The sequence below is a fragment of the Rhea americana genome, unplaced genomic scaffold (genome assembly GCF_003343005.1).
Source record: "Rhea americana isolate MKP2758 unplaced genomic scaffold, rheAme1 scaffold_21, whole genome shotgun sequence".
Classification (NCBI taxonomy): Eukaryota; Metazoa; Chordata; class Aves; order Rheiformes; family Rheidae; genus Rhea; species Rhea americana.
In genome coordinates this window covers 3,909,601-3,934,421 of record NW_028186258.1, presented here as the reverse complement: position 1 = coordinate 3,934,421, position 24,821 = coordinate 3,909,601, and the positions used below count along the sequence as shown (strand labels likewise).

The window sequence follows — 24,821 nt, the reverse complement described above, 5'->3', positions numbered from 1 at the left end:
TTTGCAGTAAGCATTTGTTTTTATTTGGAATTCTGTACTATAAAACTTGTGCAAGAGTGAGAACCTGTATCACCCACAAGGTTATTATAAGGAAAGCTTAAAATGCAGTACTTAAAAACAGTCAGCTTACCAGCTCCAAACATGAACAAAGTTTTCAAATTTTTTATCAGTTACAAATTCACAGAATTCCTGAATCTGTCCAAGTGTAAATTTTACATTCAGCATAAAAAAATGAGAAGGCACTTTTATTATAAAGATAAAACTGTTAAACTACTTGATGAAAATAACTGAACAACTAATGCTCATCTGCATTGTAGCAGAACAAAAGTCTCTGCAGGGTAGGAACATTGAAAAGAAATGATTGATCCCTTTCCATTATTTACTCAGTACATAAAATTAGAAGTAACAACAGCATAGGAACAAGCAGGATTTGTTTTCTGTTCTGTTAATCATGGATGACAGTTCAGATTCCTACCAAGAAAAAAAAAATCCAATTATTTTCTGGGAACACAGGAAAAGAACCTGCTTTCAGAATATAAAGGCAAACAGTTTAACACTGAATRTCTTCACCCAACTATGAAAAGGCCCAATTTTATTAGACTTCTATATATGGAAAAGCCCTTACTAATTTCCATGGAGATTAACGTAGGCAGCAATAAGGCCAAAACAGAGACTAGATTATGGAGTTTCTGTAAATACAAAGTGGTGTTTGGCTGCTGCATAAAAAGATGAAACTGTACAATGGAGTAGTTAACTTGAAGGAAAAGCTTTCTTCTATAGTTGTAATAGTCCTTTTGGTTTACTTCTGTCAGATGTCAAGTGTCACTTTATATAGAGGTGAATTTAGAAAGCACAGTTTAAAGGCCCCAATACTTTAAAAATAATCACGGAAGGCACGACAAAGGGTAAACATTTGAACATTTCAGACAAATTATCAAGGTGCAGATACCAAGTAACTCTTCCACATGGCTTAATATTCCAATACTTAATTTTTGTTCTGTCAAAATATAAGACTTATTTGTTTATACGTTAATGGAAACGGTGCATAGTACTGGCATCAGAGAATTGTGTTCAGTAAAAGAATTCATGTCCGCTCTCAGCATTCTTCATCCTTATTAACTTCTGGTTTCAGCAGAGCGTCATCAATTTCTTCATAAATAGCTCTGAAAGAAGACGAATAGGGCAACTCCTACATCACAGTTGATTCATTTTATTTAGACAAAATGCACCAACAAAATCCTGCCCAGGCTTAAAYTGCCAAGGGTTTAAAGTGTTTGCTTAATAGAGTAGCATTAGTTGCAAGATGCTCAGGTTTACATAGAAGTGAARAGCTAATTCTATGATGTGTTTGATTATATGTTTAATGAGATACCACTGGATGTTTTCACTCTTGATGGAGTAAGTTTGGAAACATGACTGCAAAACATAAATGGCCAGTTTACCACACGGCATGTAATTAGTGCACTAGTTAGGAAAAATACCAACAAAGCATTTTTTATTATCCCAGAAATTGATGGTTCCTCAGAAGTAAGTTTTGTGCAGATGCTCAATTTTTGGCAGACTATTGGTAGAAAGGAGATTTTTGGCATCTGTTGATAGTTTCATACCAGTTTATCTATTTGGCCATCTGGAGAGTCCCAGCATCCATTTCCTTTTGTAGCTTACGCTTTAAGTAGAGGTTTTTAAAAATCAAGACTGTCATGAACTGGCATTTCTTTAGTTACCTAGCTCCAAAACTGCTTGTACTGAAGTGTCAACCAGCCTCCTTCACCAGGACCTCCAACTGTGTTTTATTCGTTTTCTTTTCATGTCACTGAATAGGATTTTAGTAGATACTGTTTTTGACATAGCAATAGTCCACAGTTTCTACAGATACTGTTTAATGGACAGACTAGAGAAGTTTATTTTTTGATTGGTTACGCCATGCATATTAAAATAAAATGTTCAAAATGCAGYCATTCCCATTTGTATTAGCAGTCCGGTTGGTCAGGTAACACAACCTAATTCATGTGGTATGTTTTCTAACTCAGAAGAAAAACCCTTCTAAAAGCCTTCTTGCCTCTGGCACTTAAGAATACTGTAGACAATTTATTTTAGAAGTTACTTACTCTTTGGGAGCCAAGGGATCAAATTCCATTATCTCATAGTAACGAGGTGCCTGTGACTTGCTTTTTGATTCAGCTGAAAGGTAAAGACCGATAGATTAATCCAGATTAATCCAGATTTAAAGGTAAATGAAAAACATGCTTACTGTATGTTACTTTTTCAAATCTTTCTGAAACCCATAAGACTATTTCCCATGTATCTGGTTACTTTAAATTCTACAACGGTCACGGATCTCTAAGAAAGGCCATAAACTATATGAGATCTTGTCATCATTGTTGCTGCTCCTAGTCTTTAACCAACATTATGTAAAGCCCTTAAGCACTAACAAGGAAAAACATCTCCATGAAAGTTAGGTTTGCAGTATTTTTTACCTGCTGGTGATGCTCCATTTAATGATGTTGTATGTCCAGTCTGCAGATTTACTGCATTCAGAGGCACTGGACTTAAAAGAGTTGTAAGCTAAGGAAAAAAAAAAGCAAAATGCTACATTAGACAGATCAATCTATGAGAATCAGTTTGACTTAGATTCATAACTACTGACTTTAGATTCTCAGACTACAGCAGGTAAATCCTAAAGATCAGGTCAACAATCAGCAATCTAACTAATCTCAATTCTCCGTAATGTTCAAAACATCTTTTAGTATTATCAATAGCGCATCCATGTGATTTACTTCTATGTATTTTGTTATACTACACAGACTCAGAGACTGCATCATTCATAGTACGGCTGTCTGCTTTTACTTGCTGTCTAAATACAGAGCGTGAGCATCTGTGGGGGTATTGCTTCTTATCTTTTCTATTTCATACTGCCTACTGCAGAATAGCATTCAAATTCTTAACACTAAACCCCTCAAAGCCCCTTCGTATTTGCTTTTCTTCAGTCATTGGTATTTTGTCTGCAGCATACACCACCTGTGTATGCCTACACAGCCTACATTGTATTTGATTTTTAAATTTTTTTCTCTCCCCTCCCCYCTTTTTTTGGTCTTATTTAAAATAGGAAATACACCAGAGTACAATAATGGTGGCAGGAAGAGATCTCAGCTTGCTTCACACAGCATGAGATTAAATACAAATAATACAGAAACTGCTTTCTCTAGACTCCACTAAGATTGTGCTGGATCCAACCAGATATGTTTTCGTATTAGCATCTGTGATATCAAGAATAATTTGGTCACCAAGTACAGAGCATTCTCTGATGTCTGGAGAAGGGCCATAGTATAGATCTTTGTATCCCATTTGGGCATCAGTCAGGGTAAACCCAAATAGTTCTCTTTTTGATATTTTCCAGCAAAGAATAACTATTCTGAATATGACTGGTACTCACATTGCTATATATATGTCCAGCTGGGATGCTTACACTATTGTTTTGTGCTTCAGCTGCAAATCTAGGAAAGAGTAAGACATTAAAAGTAATTGAGAAACTATTAAAACTATATATTCTGATCATTACATGTTTTGCTGGTCTATCTTTACCTTATGTCACAACTGAGAGCAGCTAGAGCAACTGGGTAAACATCCTGTTCGCATAATAGATGGGAAGCTGCAAGGGCTCCCCTCTTATCTTAAACTGTTTAACTTACAGACCTCTACAGTTCATCTGTTTCTTCCTTTCACTGAAGCACTGGCAAGACTCAAGCACAAAATCATAAATAATTTTGACCCTTGAGATAAAAACATGTTAAGCAATGTTCAGAGCAAAGGTAGTTTTTCACCTGCTTAACTGAACTGATATGTAAAAGCATCAAATAGTTGTGTTCCCTAAGCTTTCCATAAACTCATTGGATCAATTACGTAAGACGGATATCTCTAACTGTCTAGTTAACTATCTAGTGTTACTTAGTGTTTCCACTGCTTGATAAAAAAGATTACTTACAGGAACTGCTGAGATTCTGTAGTAGTTGCTAAATCTAGCTGCGGATAAATTGATGGATGATGCCTGTTTGGATCTTCAGGGTGTGCAGATATGCAATCTAAAATTCAAAGTGATAATTAATAATCACTTAAACATTATTAAATAAGTGTTAACCATCTGTACTATTAGCATTTTGTGGTGGGTAAAGTTTTGGTRGGAAAGCATATAAAGATTCTGAAACTACTTCTGTTTGTTACAAGAAAGGCAAAATTCTAAAATCTCAGAGTTGTTATATGTAATATATTCCTCTCCTTGAAATGTCAGGACATCATCAATAGAGCTCTATATGGAAGATACACTTTAAACTCCTTTCAGTATTTCTAAAAGATTAAAATGGAATTATAGGTATTTACTCTTGGGAGTATACTTTAACTTAGGTATGTATAAGGACTCCCCTAAACAGTCAGTGGATAGAGGGGGGCTTATGCAGACAGTAATTCAGGGTACCAAAGTTAGGAGTTTAACTCATTCCTTTGACTATGAAAGAAGTCTAATGTTAGAGGACACAAGTGTATTTTTGGAGCAAACTATTGATACACCAGGTGCCTCCATGAAGAAATGAAAGAAAATAAGAGAAAGATATGTGTATTCCTCTTTTCTCAGCCTACAAAACAAGCAACTACCTTGCTGTTTTACAGGCTTCACTGCAACAGAGAACAGAAAATGTTTTACTACTCAAATTTTGATAATGCAGGAGAAAGATTATTGCTTCCACTGTAAACAGAGACCCTTATACTATCTTATATGTTTTTCTATATACACACATCAATTCTAACATTCCTTAAAGTTAAGAAGTATGATAGTTTACTTCTTGATCCCTCCACTAAGCTTTTATTGGTTTGCTTTAAGAAATCAGACTGCAAGGGAGATGTGAATTCATCACTCACTAAGGCCTGAAAACTGAGAAACCTCAGAGTTGGGTCCCACCAYTGCTGACACAGGAGATGGAGAATCTGTAGAGAGGTCAAGCAGATCACTTGAGGGGGCAGACGGCTGTTTCCTGTACAGCTTAACATTTAACAAGGAAGARAGTTAAAATAAATAAAAACAACCTCTGCCTCAAATATAGTTTTAAACACACAAATTGCTATTTTCACAGAATATAAACCCTTGAAATCATAATATATTTACTACTAAAAACTGGATAGACAAGATCAGGAATTTTTTGTTTTGAAAGTGATAGCTAATGAAACAAAGAAACACCTTCCAGAAAATGTAGCTTCAGCAACGTTGCCACTTCAAAAATTAAGGAATACAGTTCCAAAGTTGAAAATGGAACTGACCCAGTTCCAAAATAAAAATGTGAATTTGTTTAGATACAAGTTTGATATCAATTTTCTGATTGACCCTATGCAACTTTTTTCACAGTTATTATTGCTGTTATCATAATTTGATAAATACTTAAGAGRTTTTTTTTTTCATGTACTATAGAGGATTGGAAATCTTCAAATATTTCAAGATTTCCTAGAAGATGCAACAAAGATTTCMTATGTTTCTCCTGTGAATGTCTTAGAATTAAAAATGAAACCAACAAAAGATTTAACAAAATCACATTATTGAACCGTATGGTTTGGCAACATCAGATTAAGAAGAAGAAGGAAAAAAAAAGATGTATTTTAAACTTGGAGACTCCTGAATAATTTTAAGAAGCACAGACTGCCTCATTTGGATTATTAACTAATTCAACAGTGCATCCATCAAGCAAAAACATCTACCTACATAACCACAATGTAGYAATAGCAGTTTTTCAAGGAAAACAAGATTGTTTCCTACCTTTCTTTAGTAATTATTGGCTGTATTTCAGCATTCACAATGCAGTCATTTTCATATTGAGTCCTACATGACTGTGCAATTGTCGCTTACTAGAAGCTGAAACATGCACAAAACTACTTTTGCCAATATAATTAGCAACCATAATTACCAATCAATAAAGCATAGTCATTAAAGATCTGCTGAGATAYATCTACAAGCCACTGTTCAAAATTCAGAAAAAGCTTCGACTTCCCAAAGGGTGTGGTGGTGGGGAACACATCAGTAACTGAATTCTGATGGTGTAATAGTATTTCAGTCTATAAATGCTTACACAGAATAAATGAAAACAAAAACAAATGAAAGAATGGTTCCTCATTTCATGTTCGGCAGGTAATAGTGCTTAGCTATACAGCTAATAAAATAGCTTTTGCTGTTTCTTTCTTGCTTGCTTTCTCATTTTTTCTTACCAAACTTCCATCTTAGATTTGACATATTTGCTACTTTACCTACATGAGGTTGTATGAAATTCTGCAAGGGAGACTTTTGAAAAAAATCAGTAGAGCAGTAGCATCCTACTGAAGACAGCAAGCTGTAGTTTTCAATTAGAGAGTAGAATTCTATGCGTATCAAAAACATTTCTCACAATGAATAGAAAGGAATGTTTACAGTCCTGCAGTTCATCTACAATTACTCACCTCTTCACGTTCACGTTGTATTCTCTGATTCTCCAAAAAACGAACTCTATTTCGAGAGAACCTGTTGAAATTGAAGAATTAAATGTTCATTCTGATATTGTAGCAGCATCATTTTTAAGAAWCTGGCAGTTATTGCCAAACACTAACTTCAGAGAACTCCAGAGAGGCACGGAAGTAGCACTATAGGTGCTTTTCTCTGGGATGCTTATCTCTACACTAGTAATTTGGCTCACTACTCCAGTGCTGTGGTCCTCTCTGATCACACTAATGCCAGTTAGTTTGTTACAGGGCTCGCATCTAGAGACAGTCATCTATTTCCTTCAAATAAAACCAAAGTACAGCTGACTAAATCTGCCCCTGAACTCACACCAGACAGTTGAGAGAACACATACTGTGCTAAAAGTCTGGCTCCTGACCAGAATAGTCWTCAAGGTGTATCCTAGGAAACTTTCTCTCCTCAGAAGTCCCCACGTTCCATCATGTCGTTCCCCAGAGCATACCACACACCTACTCTGGCATATATACCTGATATAATAAGAGGGCTTTTGAAACTGAAAAAAAAAGAAAAGAAAAGAAAAAAACACCTGCAAAAAATTACATGTATTGGGAACCAAAAGAGTGCTGCACTGGGTCCAGAGTAGATCCAGTTAAGTGATACTCAACGTGCACAATGCTAGTCCATTTCAGAAGTAAGGATCTTAAGCAGTAAAATCTTTATAAGACTGTCTACAAAACTGCAGTTGTGGTCTATGGTTATCTTACTGGTGAATGCAAGCCCAGAACAACAGAAAAATCTTCCCAATTTCAGAAGGTAAATGTTTCTCTGTAACACAGTAAGAGCTGAGAAGTTGCTAAAGCCACTAGAGGGAGTCATTGCTACATATACTAAGACAGTTTGCTGCACAATGATGACTGCTCCCAATTTAATTTGGGCTCTATATTAATGAATAGAAACAGAGAATGCAGCTTAACTTGTTTTCAAACAATACACACAGTATGAAGTAGCYGCAGCTAGTTAAAATCAGTTTGTCCTTTACACTTCACACTGTTCAGACAGATTCCCAAAGAACAAATCTTACTGTTGCAAATATTAACTGAATAAATCATATTAACTGAATAAATCCTCATACTGATCAACCATGAAGTGCAATGCATATGCACTCAGAAAAGCTGGTTAAATACAAAACATAACATAATAGTACTGAAGTGCAGAAGTTTTCTGTCCAGTTTCACAATGGCCACTAATTGCTCCTTCAATCACTGGGTGAGTCTTTCATAAGGAATTTGTTGAATTATAACCACAAACTACTATTCAAAATTCAGGAGACTCTTGGCGTTGCCAGTATTCATCAGTATTAATAAAAATGTAGACCCACATTTGAATAAGTGGATTTACAGAAGCCAAACAGAATTCTATTTTTGCTTTACTAAAATAAAAACTTCGTAAGGCAAGAAGTAACTCAATTAATCCAAGGCAGTTACTATAAAACATGCAAAACTGCTGCAGAAGTTAGATTCGAGGATCAGTGAAAATTAAATATTGTCAAGACTAGCCCCAAAGTTCGTGCTACAACACTTGAAAGAAACAGTGATATTTCCAGCGTAGCATTCAGAGGAGACTTAAAAATAAAAGACAAGACTATTACTGCTCATACTGTAAACATCAGAACATATGAGTGACAACAATCAGCCTCCTGAGTGGCAAGCTGAATACTAAATAAAATGATAATTCACTCTGAGGGACCAGGTTATCTTGTCATGGGACAAGGGTCACGGGCTCACCAAGTAAAGATTACAACTGCTCCTCAGTGTGTGGCCACACTTAATTTTAACTGCAGCAACTGTGAAGTAGCCAGACTATGTTTTGCATGAAACATGTTTTCTGCTGATCCTGCTCTAACCTTCAAGTTCAAGCAGTATTCCCAATATTAAAAAGTTACTGCATTTTTGTTCATGGTATCTTATCTATATGACTCAGAGGAAATATCCCAACCCTAAAAACACATTTTAATACATAAAGTAGCATTTCAATTGAAACAGATCTTGGAGCATGCGGTTTCCCTTTGTGGAAGTGATACCAGGAACAGGATCAAGCCCAGAGCAATTGACACTAAATAATGAGAATAAAGTTGTGGAATTTCATGGTCTGCACAAAAGGTGAAAGGGTTTCAAGGACAGCAATGTATCTAGCTGTTAAGATTATAAGCACTGGTTAAAGTACGTTGAATTCCTGTCTCCTTCACATTGTGTTGTGTAATTTGATCAGGGGCCTACCAAGTCGTCATCATTTTTTTTTTTTAAACAGATCAGATAAACGCCTGTTAGAAATGCTCTTACCCTCTTCTCCCCTACTTCACACTGATGTCTTTTAATGCATTTCTCTTACTATTTACGTCAATGTGTTAGATCCAAGTATGTGACAGGTCCATGTACCTCTAACACTTGTCAAAAGTTACAGCATTTTGTGGAAGGATGGCTACCTGAAGTTTGTCTTCTTATGCCAATTTACTGATTRTCATAATAAGTGATGGAAAAAATATGTAATAGATAAAGCACTTCAATCCAGCCAGCCTTAAAAATAGCTCTTCAGATGGTTTTGAAAGATCGTGTCTTCTACACGCGTAAAGCAAAAGTTTTTAATTTGTTCCTTAACCATTGCCCCTTGATGCATAATCATTTTTAGAACATTTCTTAGCAAAAGAGGAGATAAACTACTTAACACTGAAGCCTAATTCACATTAAAGCACAATACTTCCCATGATTATACTCACTCTGATTTTTTTGGGGGGAGGGGAGGGAATACTGGAATTTTGAGTCTAAATTTCACTTAGTTTTTGCAAACAGCTAGTCATGCTACCCATGATGTAATAGACAAATACATGGGATGTCAACACAAGCACTGAGTGCTTCCATGGGTGAAAGAATAAACACTGTCTCCTGCAAGACAGGTAGGACAGCTTGTTTCAATCCAGTTGAGAAAAACAAGCGACTCTTGATTTCTGTCAAGGTTGTTTAGAAAGGAGAGTGCATATTATTTCCTGGAAGTGCATACACTACGCAGAAAGAATGACTGTTACCAGCAAGAAAGAGCTTGTAGCTGACTAATGGCAAACGTACTGCACATTACTAGAAAGGAACATAAAAATCCAAAATGTTTTTTGTGTGTATTTCTGTCTGATTTCCAGTATACAYTGTTAATTTGTTTTACCTCTTTCTATTGGTTTTCTAACTAGCTTTATGAACTGCTTCTGAAAAGTTTAGGGGATGGCAAATATGTAGTTTTCTTCTTTTGTGATTTTTTTTTTCCCCTGGACTTAAGTCTGYCTCTTTGTGGAGAATCAGTATTAGTTATATGGACTACTTGTGTTCATTACATGCATTTATCCAGTTAGGATACTGGATATAAGGAGAGAGGTTCTGTACTTACCTTTCATGTCCCAGGAGAACATTATTCAGATCTTCATTTACTTGTATTAATTCAACTGTCACATCTTCATTCTCCACTGTCACCARCAATTCCATGATCCTCTCCTGCATCATCCGACAGGTCTTATACAGTTTCTGCCCAACGCAGAGGAGGAAAAAAATAAAATCTTAACTGAGGTCTCCCAGTTTGTCAGTTCTGGAGAAGAACAGTAAGACAACTGAGTACTGCAGACTCATGGCTACCATTCCTTAATTTATACAAGCCACACAAATACCAAGGGTTGCAAACAGAGTAGCAACTCCGATCCCTACCCTTCACCCAAATGTGACCCACCTTCGTTTCTGAAGGCACATCTGTCTCTAAAGACTATATTACAAATTGCAAACAAAAAACCTCTAAAAAACAAAAAAATCCAACCAAACAAAAAACCCCCATGCTTACAGGGGATGCAGAGGAAATCTCTACTGAACCTGATTCAGTGCAATTAAACTCTGTAGGATACTTCACATGGAAGTAATGAACACAATCCTGGTTCAAGGCTTGCTTAAAGAAAGAAAATACTAGCCTAAAGGACAAAGAGGGCTCTGTGACACAAGTCCCTAGCTCTATTTCTCTAAATGGGGAAATTTGGATGTGTTAATCCATATACTTTTAAATAAAGTAACACAAACCCAGCAAAATCAGTAGATAGGAGATTACTGAAGATTTACTGAGTGGAATTTTGCATTACCGCCAGCTGGAATGGAAGTCAGTTTATTTCCCTCCCTGCAGATTTTGCATGTTCAAAGAAGCAGATTCTTTAACATCAGGAACTTTAACTCAGCCAAAAATATTTCCCCCCCCCCCGTCTCCCCCCACAGTGTATCTGCAAATGCTGGCTCTGCTTAAGGAAAAAAAATGGAGGGGGAAATGACTCAGTTTGCACACTGCTATTCATAAATTGCTCTGGTATTGTTTTCAAACTGATCTGATTTTGCTCAAAAACATACACTCCACATAAATAACTACATTTTTGTAAAAGGAAATTTTGCACCCCTTCACAAAATCTCTATAAGGATTACACAGTACTGTATCTCCCAGTATTGTGTCCTCACAGCCCATGAAAAAAAAAACACTCAAAAATACATTCAGTTTGATATCTGTAAGTAAATTCAACTCTACGTCTTACTTCTGATCCTCATTTCAAAAACGTGCATTTCTAATGAATCCATCATACAGGGGGACTAGCTCCCTTGTAAAGATCTATATTCAACAGAGATACTCATCTCAATCAGATTTGCTAGGTTTTGCTCCTATCCACAACAATGCATGTACCCTTATGTACATCTCRTGCTTTACCCGAAACAGGGATGGAGAAGAGAGGGGCTAGTCACTTATGAAGCTACAGAAAAGAGCTCTGATGCCATTTATCCTATTAGAATTTTTATTAAGAGGCAGAGGATAATCAGAAGGACTGAGATTAATCATCTCCAGCTCACTTAAAGCCTAAAACAAGCAKCTCTTTTAAAAGACTTTGTTCTCCAACAACAAAAGCTTAACAGCAAGCAATCCAAGTAAAGCTACAAACAAAATGGAACAGTAAACACTCTTAAAGAAACACATGCTTGACATTTTACATGTCTCAGACACAAGGAAAAGGAACATAAAAAACAACAGTGAAATTAATGTACAAGGAATTAACTTTTATTCCCTCCTCCATGAATGGGAATTCCACTCCCTGTTCTCAACTTCTGACAGAATTTTATTACTGGGAGTGTCARTAAGAATCCACTGGTTTACTGTAGGAATCTTAATATATGCATCCACATCCAGAAGGGCCACTCTAGGAGCCTGGAAACGAGCAACATACTTTTTCTGTTTCACAAGTGAAACACTAACCTAGCCAGGTACCGGATGGAGGTGGCCAAGTGTAATAAACCAGTACAATCTCCTACCTGGGGTATCTTTCTCTGGCTGGTTAAATCATCAAGGCCAGTTTGCATCTTGGCAGCTCTGTAAGTCGCAGCACCAGTRCAGAAGCAAAGTACTGCACACAGAACAGCCATGGATCAGCTRCTTAGATGGTATCCATTGCTGCAACATCCTATCCTCAATTCCTTAGCACAGGTAAATCAAGCCCTTTGCAATCTACTGCAACAGCTACTTGTCTGCGCTTAAAGTCTACTTTACTCAGATCCTTGCTATGTAGGCCCTTCCTTCTTGGACCTACAGCTCCACAGATTTCTGCAAGTGACAGTGTTGGAGGTGCCAGGAGTTTCAAGGGTAACAGAAAGCACTGAGAGAAGGATTCTGTCTCCCTCCAGATACTCCATGGAGGGAAGGCTGTCTGGTTCCCCCAGACAGCAGTGCTGCCTGTCATTAAAGGTGAGATGCAGTGGGAAACTGCTGCTATCCCTCCATATCTCACCTTTCATACTCACATTCCTCACCACTTGTGAACCAATACATAAAAGGACCCAGCTGAACAGCTCAACCTTGAAGACAACCCAACACCGCTCAATAAGAGTTCCTTGCTGAAGAAGAATGCTCCACCGGGCAAGAGAATCACACCTAAGGGTTGTAGAAACTAGATCAGTTCTCCAACACATTTAAGGTTGGCAAATTACCAAAAATGTTTCCTCATCATGTAAGTTTGGAGGTAAGTTTAGAAATAGAAGGATGCAATTTCTCAATTCTTGCAGAAAATAAGAATTAAAAATGTCCATTTGGTACAGGTCACTAGCTACTCCAATGCTAAAGTAATAYAGCATTTTAAAGTTATAAACTGGAAAATACAGCATAAGCACGTAGAAAGAATGACATTACAAAAAGAAGAATGCATATTCACTACCAAAGCCAAACTTGATTATTGTAATATACTTTCTTTAGGCTACACTTGGAGAGCACGTGCCTTCATTTGTTGCACAGCAAGCTCCCAGTCTTTGAGGTCATACACATAAGACTGAAGCTTCATATTCTTCACTGGCCTTCAGTCTGCCTTCAAGGTATTGGTAATAATAAAGAGATGCTTAAAAACGCCAGGGTGGATATGTGAAAGATTGTGTCATCATCATCTTCCCACAGGGAAACTGCATTCAACTGGAATGTTCTTGGGACTGTTTGACAGAACATACTTAACAGAGAACCCTCTATTATGGTATTCTTTTGCCTTTGGAATTACCTAGATCTTAAATTTACATTGCAAGCTGTATTGTCCTTTTCTGTCTATCTGGATGTCAGGGGAAGGTGAATGAAACAAGAGAAAGCTGAACAACACTGCTGTTGGTTTCCATTTTGCAGTCTGAATCCAGGTGTTACAAGGAAGGATACAATGTATGTTTTAAAATTAACTTTGATCAAAACAACGCAACAGTCTCTGCCAGACGAGTTATAGCATACCTGTAAAAGATTCATATCATCCGGATTTTCAGAGCCAGGAACATTTTCTTTTAATATTGATGACATGACTTTCACATTCATTTTTGCCATATCCAGTTCACTGTACAGTTTCCCAATCTGTTCAGTTCAACATGACAGAATATTGTGTATGTAAACAGAGCAACAAGAATAATTCTTACCTCTAATATATACTTTCTATTTCATCAGGTATAACATGGGTCTAATTAGCACTGTTTCATGCCAGTGACACTCCATGAAAACAAACCGAATTAGCCTGGATTTTATACGTCCAATCAAACTGAGATCTAAATCTGAAAYTACTTTTTGTCTTCCTTTCAGTTAAGTTGTTTTACTATTGATGAGGCTGTTGCTCTTTTCAGTTATCTACATCACAGGTAGGAATGGAAGTAGATTGTCCTTTCCTTCCTGCTTTTTGTAATAAACTCCACACACAACTCGCATGCAAAAATAAGTTTGGTTTTCTCACTTATCTTTGAAGTAACTTCTACAATTTGCATAATAATATCATAAAAGATTATTGGAAATTCTCATGACTAAGTAAATTATTCCATTTCCCAGTTGAGCCGTGCCCTGGTATTAACTCAAATTACTTCTGCATACTTTACTTTGCCATACCACCATACAAAAACTTCTTCAGGAGAGGGCAGATCTAGAATCCTGAATACAGAACTATGCCACTTGAACTAATTGAAATCATAAAGACATTGGCAGCATACTACAAGTGGAATCTCCTGTCTTTACATTTATAGTAATGTACCTGCTCAGGAGTCAGCAAAAATGTTGGACCAGCGGGAAGAGGCAATAAAGAATATTTTGCAGGGGAGGCAGAAGATGGTGATGACTTTGTAGAATGCTGAGATGATGCCTGTTGAAAGACAGAAGACCAGAGCTGATGTTTAATGGAAGAACAGAAACCAACATCTAGATCAGAGTACTACAAAGCATTTTTGTCAGACTAGACAACTGGGCATTAGTTTTCTCATAATCAAAACACCCAGGACATTTGTTGAGTAAGTTACATTTACTAGAATGTATCTAATAGCTATTTTGCAATGGAATCAGACTTAGAATTCAGATATCTTTTAAATGAGTTTGCTAGTAAATGATTCCATCCCAGGATAAAGTGTGAATGGCAAAGATCAGACTGTCCCCTTGAGCTCTTAAGCTATCTAACAGAAAGAAGAGTCCCTCTTAAAGTGCAATTGCAACTTTAAAATGAAGGATAGTTTAGAATGTGATCACATGTGCAAGCAGGAGCAGGGTAGGGGGCTGAGTCTGGGTCTCCGTGGAAATTGAGCTACCAAGGCTTTCTAGATTCAAAAGCTGCAAAACTTGGACTGCAAAAAGCTTCATTTGCATTTTGAGTTGAATTTACAGCAGTACAAAAAGCCTCCATAGACTGTGTACTTTAGAACCTTCATTTTCTGATTATAAGTCAAACACTGTATTCAGGTCTGCTGTTGCTGAAATCAACAGAAGGTTTGCTGCTGACTTCCCTGAGCAGATAACTAGATGTGGTAGACAGTCGTCTCTTTTGTACTTAGTATAGAAAAAAAAAAAATAACTGTCTAGTGAAAGCATTCTCTATACAGCTTGTTCCAACAGTCCGAAATACGTGAGTTTTTGTGCACTTCGCTATTCAAACCAAACTCAGAATGACTCTGAACCATTCCTGTGTGCACTGATTATAGATCTACTTCTGTAATTGCAAGGTTCCACCCAATCGTTTCACACCTCTCAAGTCTTGTGAAATTGTTTGTAATAGAAAACAAATTTTGAAAATATTTGTTCCTAAGCAAATACTGCGTTTTCAGCTGATATCCAATGCTCAAGTCATATTTACAATTTAAGGTTATCTAGATACTATTTAATGATACCTATTACATATAAGTTTAAATAATGAAGGTAGAGATTACCTCATACAGGCTTTGCAAACATCTAGACAGATGTATAGATAATAATCTTTTGTTTTAAGTTTATACCTATCTCAATTTAAAATTAATCATATATAATGCCCATGTTCTGCATGATAAGTGTTTTCATGAAAATCTTACTCATATTAGTTGAGACTTTCWAAAGTTGATGAGTTTGGAATACTCAGTTCTCATTCATTTTGGTGTAAACAGTGTGCCCAAATCCCTTGAAAGTGTCAAGAGACAAGATAYATCCTTTCTGAGAAAATATACACTCATCTGTTGGTTGAAATGAAGTAAAGATAYTATAATTTAGGCCAAGTTCCTTTGTTGATCTTAATTGTTATAATTGAAACTGATTTCTGCTCACATACTTAAACAAGTTGGTCATAGACTGCCCTGGAGCATTTAAAAAAGAACAAAACAAACACACCTTCTGTCTATAGAGCTCATAGAATTAACACATCCTGTTTCTTACTTACATTGGTCAAAGTATCCTTATGTATCCTCACCTTAGCTACCCCTGTGTTGGTGCCAGAAGATGGAAACTCCACTCCTTTCTTCAGCAATTCTAGGTAAACTTCTTTTACTTCGCTTACATCCACCGTTCCTTGGAACCCTCGGGCCCATGTCTAGTTTTGAAAAAGCAGGAACAGTAACAGTCACAGAAATGGAGAGTCAGTTGGTCAGAGAACTGCTTTTAAAATATATGGTTCTAATGGCAGGTGGTTCCCTCCACAGGAGCTACTTGCTTTCTCCCTTCTCCCCCTCCAAACTGCACTCAAAGCAGTAGGAATGGGATGAAAGCTTCAAAGTTCCCTCTCACCTGGCTTGTTTAGTACAACCACAGAGGAAGTGCCTACACAAATTGGGAGGGGAATGCCAAAAGGCAGAGGTTGACAGTTTTCCAGAATTCCTTCAGGTTTTCTCTCTTTGTCTCTCACTCTGTTCTTCCTGCACAAAGCAGGAGCAGCAAGCAGTAAGTCCACTTTAATAAGTTTCCCATGAACACATTACAGTACAGCAATGTGCTCCGTCATTAAATATTTACCATACAGCAGAGAAACAAATACACACTGTTTACTCTAGACTTACCATGATAAAAGTTAAGATTTTCTCCTGCATGTCAATTGGCAAGTTGTATCTTGGATTCAGTAGTTTCACTAGTTTGTCTTTACAGAAATCTTTCTTCACGACTAAAGACTGGAATCTTGGGCCACAGTTCTCTATACACATGTCAAGCAACTGTACACAGAAAAAAACCTTCTATTACACAGATGCTAGGAAAAAAGAAATAAATTGTGTGCTTTTTCTTCCTCTTTAACTTGTTCCAAGGTGCTATTGTGCCACAGCAGTTAGTGAACATACAGTACCCTATCAGCGTGAAATCTGTTTGTAGCCTGARAAATGGCTCGTACACATTAAGTAGTAGTATTAATTCACTGCCTAGCACACAGGTACTCTGGCCTGAAAGATTCTGAAGAGCTCTACAGAAGAAAATAAGATTAATAGATGACTCTCTTCTAATCTTTCCTTCAAGTGGGAGACTAAGAAACAGAAAAGAACAAATTCAGCAACTCTGATTACAATTTCTCCATGTGTCACATTGATCTGAAACAGAATAGGTGAAYTGTTTCATCAGATTTGTCTTCACAAAACGTTTACTTTCAAAACTGTGCTTGAAAAGCTCAGATTAGGATCACTGCAAGTAGCATGTCTACCTTAACAAAATACAACAGTATGCAATAACAACATAATACTTTCCATTGTAGACTTGGAGATGGTTGGTCACATTTCGCATTTTATAGAAATGAAATCAAAAGGCACTGTCCATAGGTCCCAATAACCTGAAATCAGATCAATACAAGTCTTGATAGAAAACAGGCCAGCCAGACTAGGTACGCAATCTGGAACAGAATTCATCTTGCCTGACACAGATCTGGAGACTGACCACAGGACTATGATGCCACATCTAGAGAAAAATGGGCAGTCTTGTGCTTTTTACTTCTCAACTGTATCTTTACCTTCTCTCCCAGTTTGAGGAAGATGGGAAGGTGCAAAACAAGGGTAGAATTTGCAGAAAGTTTCAAAATGTTATGTTTTTAGAAACAAAATTGCACTTAAATCACACAATATACAGGAAATATTCCTCARAAGGATACATAGATTTTAATGAGCACTATCATGCTCATGACTGAAGTAGATTAAATATGCTTTCCTAGAGCAGACTATACTTGACTATGCTGAAATAATTTTAGTAACTCATTTTCTAGCCTCAGGACTTGGGGGGCATCCTCCTAGTACAATCAAGACCTTACGGCAGAAGATGTGTAAGACCAGATGAAAATATATTGCTGAAATAAAGCGAAGGCAGAACAAAGAGACAGCTGCAGACTGCTGTGCAAAAACAAACAAAAAAATCCCCCCCCAAACCACTGAGAAATAGTTACCAAAAACTTCTTGGCTCAAATCATTTTTCATTTGAAACAGTACATGAAACATACACTAACAGGCCAAGTCATTTGCCTGTGCAGTACTAGTACTACAAAGACTGTTTGTGGAAAACATTCTCAACCTAATACATGGGAAATTCAGTATGCTACTCCATACTATTAATCCCCTACTTAAGGRACTGGTTATTTACCCTCTGAATGAAAGTACTGAAGCTAATGGTCTAGATCCTCCACTCAATCATGCCAGTCAGTTCCCTTACAGTGAAACTAACCTGGTTTAAGAAAAAGAAACTGACTCAATTACCTTTATCTAGATCATTTACGAACAAGTCACTTTTATGCTAATAACATCTTTCAGTAGAACTTCAATATTATTTATCATTGCAAAGAGGACCTCACCTTCCTAAGTAGTTCCATTGGACWTAATGGGTCCAAGGCCAACTCAAGCACTACTCCACATAGGAAAATGGAATCTCTCTGGAAACATGTTTTAAGAGCAGCAAGGGCAAATACACTTTAATAAACCCATTAAAGTTCCTCTAACTGACAGACAGGATCTGAGGATTGTTGGAAGTGACACAGCTGCTACATTCCAGGCTAGCCGATACTGGACATCCAGTTGAGAAAAGACCTGCACTAGGAGGAAAGGAGGCAGAACTGCATAATCAAAGACCGCAGGTGCACAAAGAAGCAACACAAAACTGAGATGATAAAAGGCATCTGAACAGACGTGAAAGCAAATTGCTAGAAAACTGTAACACATAAACAAAGGGAAAAAAAGCTGTCAGGGATAATAGAGGTAAAGCCAACAACTTTCCTTATCAGTATAGACCTTACTCAGAGTTCAGAGGGCCTAACTGGCCATCTAAAACAGCCAAACATGGTGCATAAAGTTAYAGCAAATAGATTTAGTTTGTGACAGATGCTTCTAAAACCTAAAGTGAATGTAAGAAAAAAAATAGATGAATAGCTTGCTTCTTCATATTTCTAACTGAGAGCAAACAAGTCATTAATCCACCTCCAGGATTACACTCTACTAAATATTTACTAATGTTCTATCTAATAGAGTTTCTGAACAGCAGGACACTGTTTCCAGGTATCAACTCTTAATAGAAAGCTGTATGGACAGCTCTTTCAGCTTCTATCTATTAATTATGGTACAGTGGCTCTGAAGACCTTACCAACATTTTCGATTTCAGAATACTAACTTTTCAATGTCTCGGATTTTTCAAAATCACATGTGTAACATTGAAATATAGATTTCTTTTGTTCCCACTCAATATTTTTTTCCTCTCTTTACCCATATATACCATAAAGTGTAATAAAATGAACTAGGATTTTTTTGATTGGTCAGTTAGAGAATTCTCTCTTTTATTTTTTTTTAACTGTCAACTTTTTCAGATCCTCTGCTTTGCAAAAAGTTAAATGTTAGTTACTTTAACAAAGGAAGATCTGAAGGATAAATTGCTATGTTTTTTTTTTAACCTCTGAAGGCTTACACAGGATTTTCTTTCTGGTTTTCCTTTTAATATTAAGATAAGRAACCAAACTCCAAATCTGAACTTACCCAGTCACTTCCTTTGAAATGCTTTGTAATAGGGTAACACAGAAATTAAGCAGTACTTTGTCTTAAATTACTGCCCACGATTATTCTATGTAAGTGTGTGTGTGCGTGCGCACGCACATTTTGTGTGCGCAGAAAAAAGTATTGAGGGACASATTTAAACTACTGTTCCATGTGCTGTTCAGATTTTAAGGACTTAGAGGCTTCAGAATGGGGGCACTGCAGCAAATGTTTTACAAAACAAAACGACGTTTAAGGGAAAAAAAATGATCAGGTGTCTGAGTATTCACTTGGTAACAGATATTACATAGCAAAGTCTATTAATAAGGACTCAGCTAAAAAATACACACTTCATTATATGCCTGCCTAAAAGGTCTAATCCTTCTTATTCTGTGATTGTGAAATCAGCACTGCCAAGCCTGATCTCTTGGCTTTATCAAGGATAGTGTATGAAGCAACCTTATGGCTTGACACACATGCACCTCAATCCATGTGACTTTGACAAGCACCAGGTAATTTCACTAAATTGGAGTACATGAAGTTAAATCATACCCAAGACACCATACAGCTGACACTCTCYCTTCTTTCTAAAAGTAAATAAGCACACATCTAAAACATATACAATGAGGATGATGTTGAGATTTAACATGTCTCAATGCAGAATCAGGGCTAACGTAAGCAATCCTGCTACTTCAGGCCAAGACTTTCACAACATTTCAGTCTGTGCACATTCTCTGGGAATGAACTCCTTAAGAAAGCAGTTTCAATAGAAAGATTAAATTCCAGAATTTCAAGGTTGAATAAAACAGGATCAAAGTACGTGTCAAAGCAAACGTGGCCTGTAGATATGTCATYTTCTTAGCTGCATCTAGTCTGCCAATTTGATGTAGAGTCTTAAAAGGTGGGAAGATTCCATATGCTTCAGAGAAGGTACAGCTCACCAGAAGCAGTTTTTTTTTTTTCGTAAAAATATATACTGTCTTTTCCTTCTAAATTTCAAGATATGTGTACTTGTACATTTTTTTTTAATCTGGGAAATAATTTTCAGTTCCTTATTTGCAATGCCTTACTGTTCAATCTAAATATTTCAAAACAAGAAGTAGGAACAATTTCATTGAGACAATCAAGAATGTTCAAAAGAAAATATGCTACCATCCATAGCACACAGCAAGATGTGATTTGGGAACAAAGGAGTTAAAAGTCAAACATGGTCAGCAGTGAGGTCATCAAAGGAAAGGTTTTTACACACTTTAAACTTATGTCAGGGAAAACAGAAATAGCAAAAGAGCCAGGGTAGATAGAGAGGCAGGGATAGAAAGTCTCACATAAAAACAAAAGCAGAAAAAGGGTAGTTGAAGGAAAGGCTAGCACCTATATTAAAAAATAAAGGAACTAGAAAGTCAGGGAGAAAAAGCCTGCAGTCAGAGAGAGGGAGCTGTGCCAAAAGGATGAGATTGCCTGGCAGCCACAATTACATGTGAGTGGGTGAGAACAGATAGGAAGAAGAGTCCTGGAAACTTGAAAGAGACCGGGAGAAAATCATTGAATTAGAAGCACAGCTAAAACCTGGTATGCGGTCCATCTCCAAGCAAATACAATAAGCTTCCAGGTCAAGATGACAAAGCTTTTCCCTGTATACYACAGAAACAAAATTTTTCTCCACTTTTACATTCTTAAGAGCTGAACTAGAATGCCACCTTGGGTACATCTACAGAGTAAATATCTAGGTAAAGACTCCTAAACCTAAGCACTGGGTCATTGTAACTCCAGTTGATTCTGTCAGACTACAGTACACAAAGTCTGTAGGAGAAAGAAAACAGGCCTGATGCAGGGACTGCAATTACAGAAACAGAGTGTTTCTGTTATGCAAACACAGAGCACACAGAAAGGTGACTCATTAGACATTGGAGGAGGGAACAAGGAAAGAAGTGCGGAAATGGAATGAGCTAAAGGTATATGTTGATATGTTTAACATATTTATCTGCATCTCTGACTTGTCAGGTGACATTTGGGCAATTACYAAGTGTCCTACAATTCAACACTATCAATTGCCTATCTTCCCTGATWAGTTCTCCGTATGTGTTGATACAGATAATGATTTTGCACAGCAAATACCAAAACCATGAATAATAGTACTCAGAGTGTTATGCAGACAAACCTCTACATCCTCCCAAAAAGGAAATGGTGAAGAAGGTATTTCTAGACATATAATGAAACACAGAAATCCACAACAGCTTAAAAAACTCACAATTATGCTAATTTCTCAAGAATAACTCACGTGGGGAATCTCTAGATTTATGATGATAAYAGGAACTTCTTGGTACTTCCTATGCTATCTAAATAGTAGACTATGAAGAATGTTAACACGCTCCTGTGAACCATATATTGACCAAAATCAAAACTATGGCCCAAACTTCAGAAAAGTTTAGAGAGTGTCAAATTCTGAAGACTAGATCACTTCAAATGAAGATACTCCCTTCAAATGAGGGTATTCCCAGCCACTCCAACCTTTAGTCATAACAATTTAATCTTACAGGGCTTATCCTGTGTCTTGCTCTCTTACTTAACTCATCATTGTTATCCATATTCAAGTTTCTCACCTATATGTAATAACACTTGGTTTTAGAAAACAAATATCACGCATTCCACAATGCTGCATAACATACTTTAAGATCAGCACCAGAGTGTGAGTAATAGACTAAACAAACAGTCAATAGTCAAACATAGCTTTTATGTAACATCCCAACCCCATATCTTTTTCAAATAGGTGGGGCACTCATGGACGGACAGTCGTTGGAGTCAGTAAGAACCATGTTATTAGTGTAACGCCAGATTAAAACATAGCAACAGTAAGTTTGGGAAGAATTTGAATCATCCAGTAGTTGTATGGAGCCCCAGTGGGCCACCCGATCCGCACTGTGGTAGTACTATATACACGAAGACAGAGAATGTCCCGGAGAGTTGTGCCAAAGGTAATTAGCATACCATCTTAGCCTTTCAAATATTTTTCTTCTTATGTCTAATTAATACAAATATAGCTGTACTTACAGACAGGGTAAGTCTGATCTCCTTATGGTTACAGTTTTTGGAAAGCTTTTTCTTTAATGCTTTAACTGCATCTTTAGGCCTGTGACAAGATATTAAATAGAAAAAGATACTAGTGAAATCAGACTGTTTATCCAGTTCAAAACTTCATCCAAGATCCAAAAATAATGGCCTAAGATACGTGGCCAAATTCATCCCTATGTTTACACTCACATAGAACTGAAATAATTGCCCCATTGCTTTCAGCAAAATCACTTCAGCATTGATCTAAAGTAACAAAGCAGTGAATCAGGCTTGTTACTGCCGACTGTACATTACTCCAGAGACTTGTGCAGAGGAGTGAAGTTATTCCTCTCTAAAATTTCCTCCAAAATTATATTCTTTCACTATTGTACAACAGATTTACTTAACTTCTATTGCTACAGGAAGAGAGCAAAAATTGCCAAATATATCAGAGTTGACTACTACCTATGTTTCAAATATAATGCAATTAAAAAAATGTTCTCCTGGGAGTGCTGTCAAGAGTAGGGATGTCTTGGCTAACTATCCAATCTTATAATGGCAGGATGTTTTTAACTAATCTGAGTAATTGCCATGTATGGATGGACAACCCATTCCTCTCCAGAGATGGTGGCATTTCCATCCTAGTCTTTTTGATTTCTATATATACACCCTGTATCTGTTTACATATCTACGTAGGAGGAAAAGGGTGGAAAATCACATGTGGGATATAGTTTTGCTCGTTTAATATGAGCTATGTATGTGTACCCAGATATTACAACAATTAGGGCTACCTCAGTGCTCCTGGTAAACAAAAGCAAGCTGTACTGAAGCCTCTTTAGGATCTCTCTAGAATCTAAGATGGAGCAATATGCATGAACATAACTTTTGAAAAGTTAAAGAGAAAAAATAATTTAAAGAAAGTATTTCAAAGTCAATAAAAATAAATTAGTATTTTCCATTACTGCATTTTTCAGTTTGAAAGGCCTGTTTATAGGGAGAAAAAAAAAAAAAAAGATTTCTCTACCTTTTTTATACTATGGCAGCAAAGCTGCCATACCTAGTCATACTAATAGAGCATCAAGTCAAAACAGAAGTGATGGAAGGAAAGGGAAAGGGAGACAAAAATTTTGTCTCGCAGAGAGGTATTCCACTATTCAACTCTTGCTTCTTGCTCTTTCTCTGAGCATCTGGAACAATGCCAGTCAGAAGCTGTATATTGTATTAAAATAACCATTCATCTAATTAGTTACAGCAGTTCTGCTGTTCCTAATATCCTGTTCCAGACTATGGCCAGTAGTAGTTGCCTAGGAGGAAGTTATAACAAGTTCCTCTGTGGGCATAAGTTGTGCACAAGAGGAAGTCATTTGTTTAAGACAGCTTTGTTGCATAAATGCTCTGCATAAAAACTAACACTGAGGGTTAAAGCATGCAGTTGCCGATGGCACTGACTGGGAATATTACTGACCTTCCCAGTTCTAAGTCGGAGCCATAAGCGAGAGCATGGGATCAGAAAAAAAATGAAAGGAAGGAAAAACTCGTATAAAAGAAAATTATTGTGCGGTCACTATGGCATAACTCATTTTTCTGGAGAAAGTTCTCCAGACAGTATTAAAACAGACCACTGATAGTAACTAGTTCTTGCAACGCAAAAAGRAGGATCTTATGTGGAAACTAATTTCCTTCTCCTCATTTTAGACATAGGAACAATAAAGCATGAAGCAGCAAGTCCAAGCAAAGTACAGCCTAGGCTCTGCAGCACGGGCCACGTGTGCCAGGTACGCCGGGTGACACCACAGATCTTCACTGAACAGAAACGCAGGTGTCACTTGACTTTTGCACTATGATATAGGTAGGCTGGGAAAACATCTGACTGGGAAACCTGATTTAAGCTGAAAGCGCAAAGTTTAAAATCACATTATAGACRATGAACTGCTCAAGGCCCTTTCCAGTAGGGATTTTTGACTCCGCAGTAATCGTGYGATTGTGGAGCTCGCAGGGGACGTTCACTTGGGCACAGGCAGCGTCTCAAGCTTGGTGGCATTTTGGGTGGCCAAYGCTCTTGCTGACAAGCAGCGCGGGTTGTACAACGCACCTCCTGGGAGGAAAACCTGCGTTTTCTCCTTTTCCTTGTGCCTGTGCACGGGAGAGAACCTAGAAATCCTTATGACTGAGTAAGGCTCCCCCTGAGGCAGGCAAAACTCCTCCCCRACCCACAGACACCAGCACCTTGCGGGGTTTCGTTTCGGTGACTTTACGCGTACGCCGAGCGCTGGGCGCCCGGTTCCACCCTCCGGCGGAGCCGGCGCCGCTGCTGCGGCGCAAAGCCGGACGATCCCGCGTCGCGGAGACGGCCGCGGCCCCGCTCACCCCTCCACCGTCGCGTTGATCAGGTCGCAGATGTGCAGGAACTGGCCCCACTCCTCCGTCTGCAGCGCTCCAAAGGTCGCCTGCTCTGAAACGCCCGCGGAGCCGCCTTTTACCGCCGGCCGGAGCTCCGCGGCGCCCCGCGCTCCCCTCAGCGGCCGGAGCTCCGCGGCGCCCCCCGGCCC

At 37.7% G+C, this 24,821-nt stretch overlaps 1 protein-coding gene across 2 annotated transcripts in view; it reads right to left on the bottom strand.

Annotated features, from left to right (window-relative positions):
* Window positions 1-24,821, bottom strand: part of TOM1L1 (target of myb1 like 1 membrane trafficking protein) — a 25,768-nt gene continuing 947 nt past the window's right edge. The window contains exons 2-15 of one of the 2 annotated variants that reach the window (XM_085304624.1): window positions 24,640-24,724; window positions 22,273-22,351; window positions 16,303-16,452; window positions 15,720-15,839; window positions 14,052-14,159; window positions 13,274-13,390; window positions 9,896-10,029; window positions 6,469-6,529; window positions 4,909-5,029; window positions 3,983-4,079; window positions 3,434-3,494; window positions 2,478-2,565; window positions 2,109-2,181; window positions 1-1,163 (exon numbers count right to left, since the gene is read on the bottom strand). In XM_085304624.1, coding sequence (XP_085160750.1) covers window positions 1,097-1,163; window positions 2,109-2,181; window positions 2,478-2,565; window positions 3,434-3,494; window positions 3,983-4,079; window positions 4,909-5,029; window positions 6,469-6,529; window positions 9,896-10,029; window positions 13,274-13,390; window positions 14,052-14,159; window positions 15,720-15,839; window positions 16,303-16,452; window positions 22,273-22,351; window positions 24,640-24,724 — 1,361 coding nt within the window. In that variant the 3' untranslated portion in view covers window positions 1-1,096. The remainder of the gene's footprint in view (window positions 1,164-2,108; window positions 2,182-2,477; window positions 2,566-3,433; window positions 3,495-3,982; window positions 4,080-4,908; window positions 5,030-6,468; window positions 6,530-9,895; window positions 10,030-13,273; window positions 13,391-14,051; window positions 14,160-15,719; window positions 15,840-16,302; window positions 16,453-22,272; window positions 22,352-24,639; window positions 24,725-24,821) is intronic. The other variant, XM_085304623.1, reaches the window with a different exon arrangement.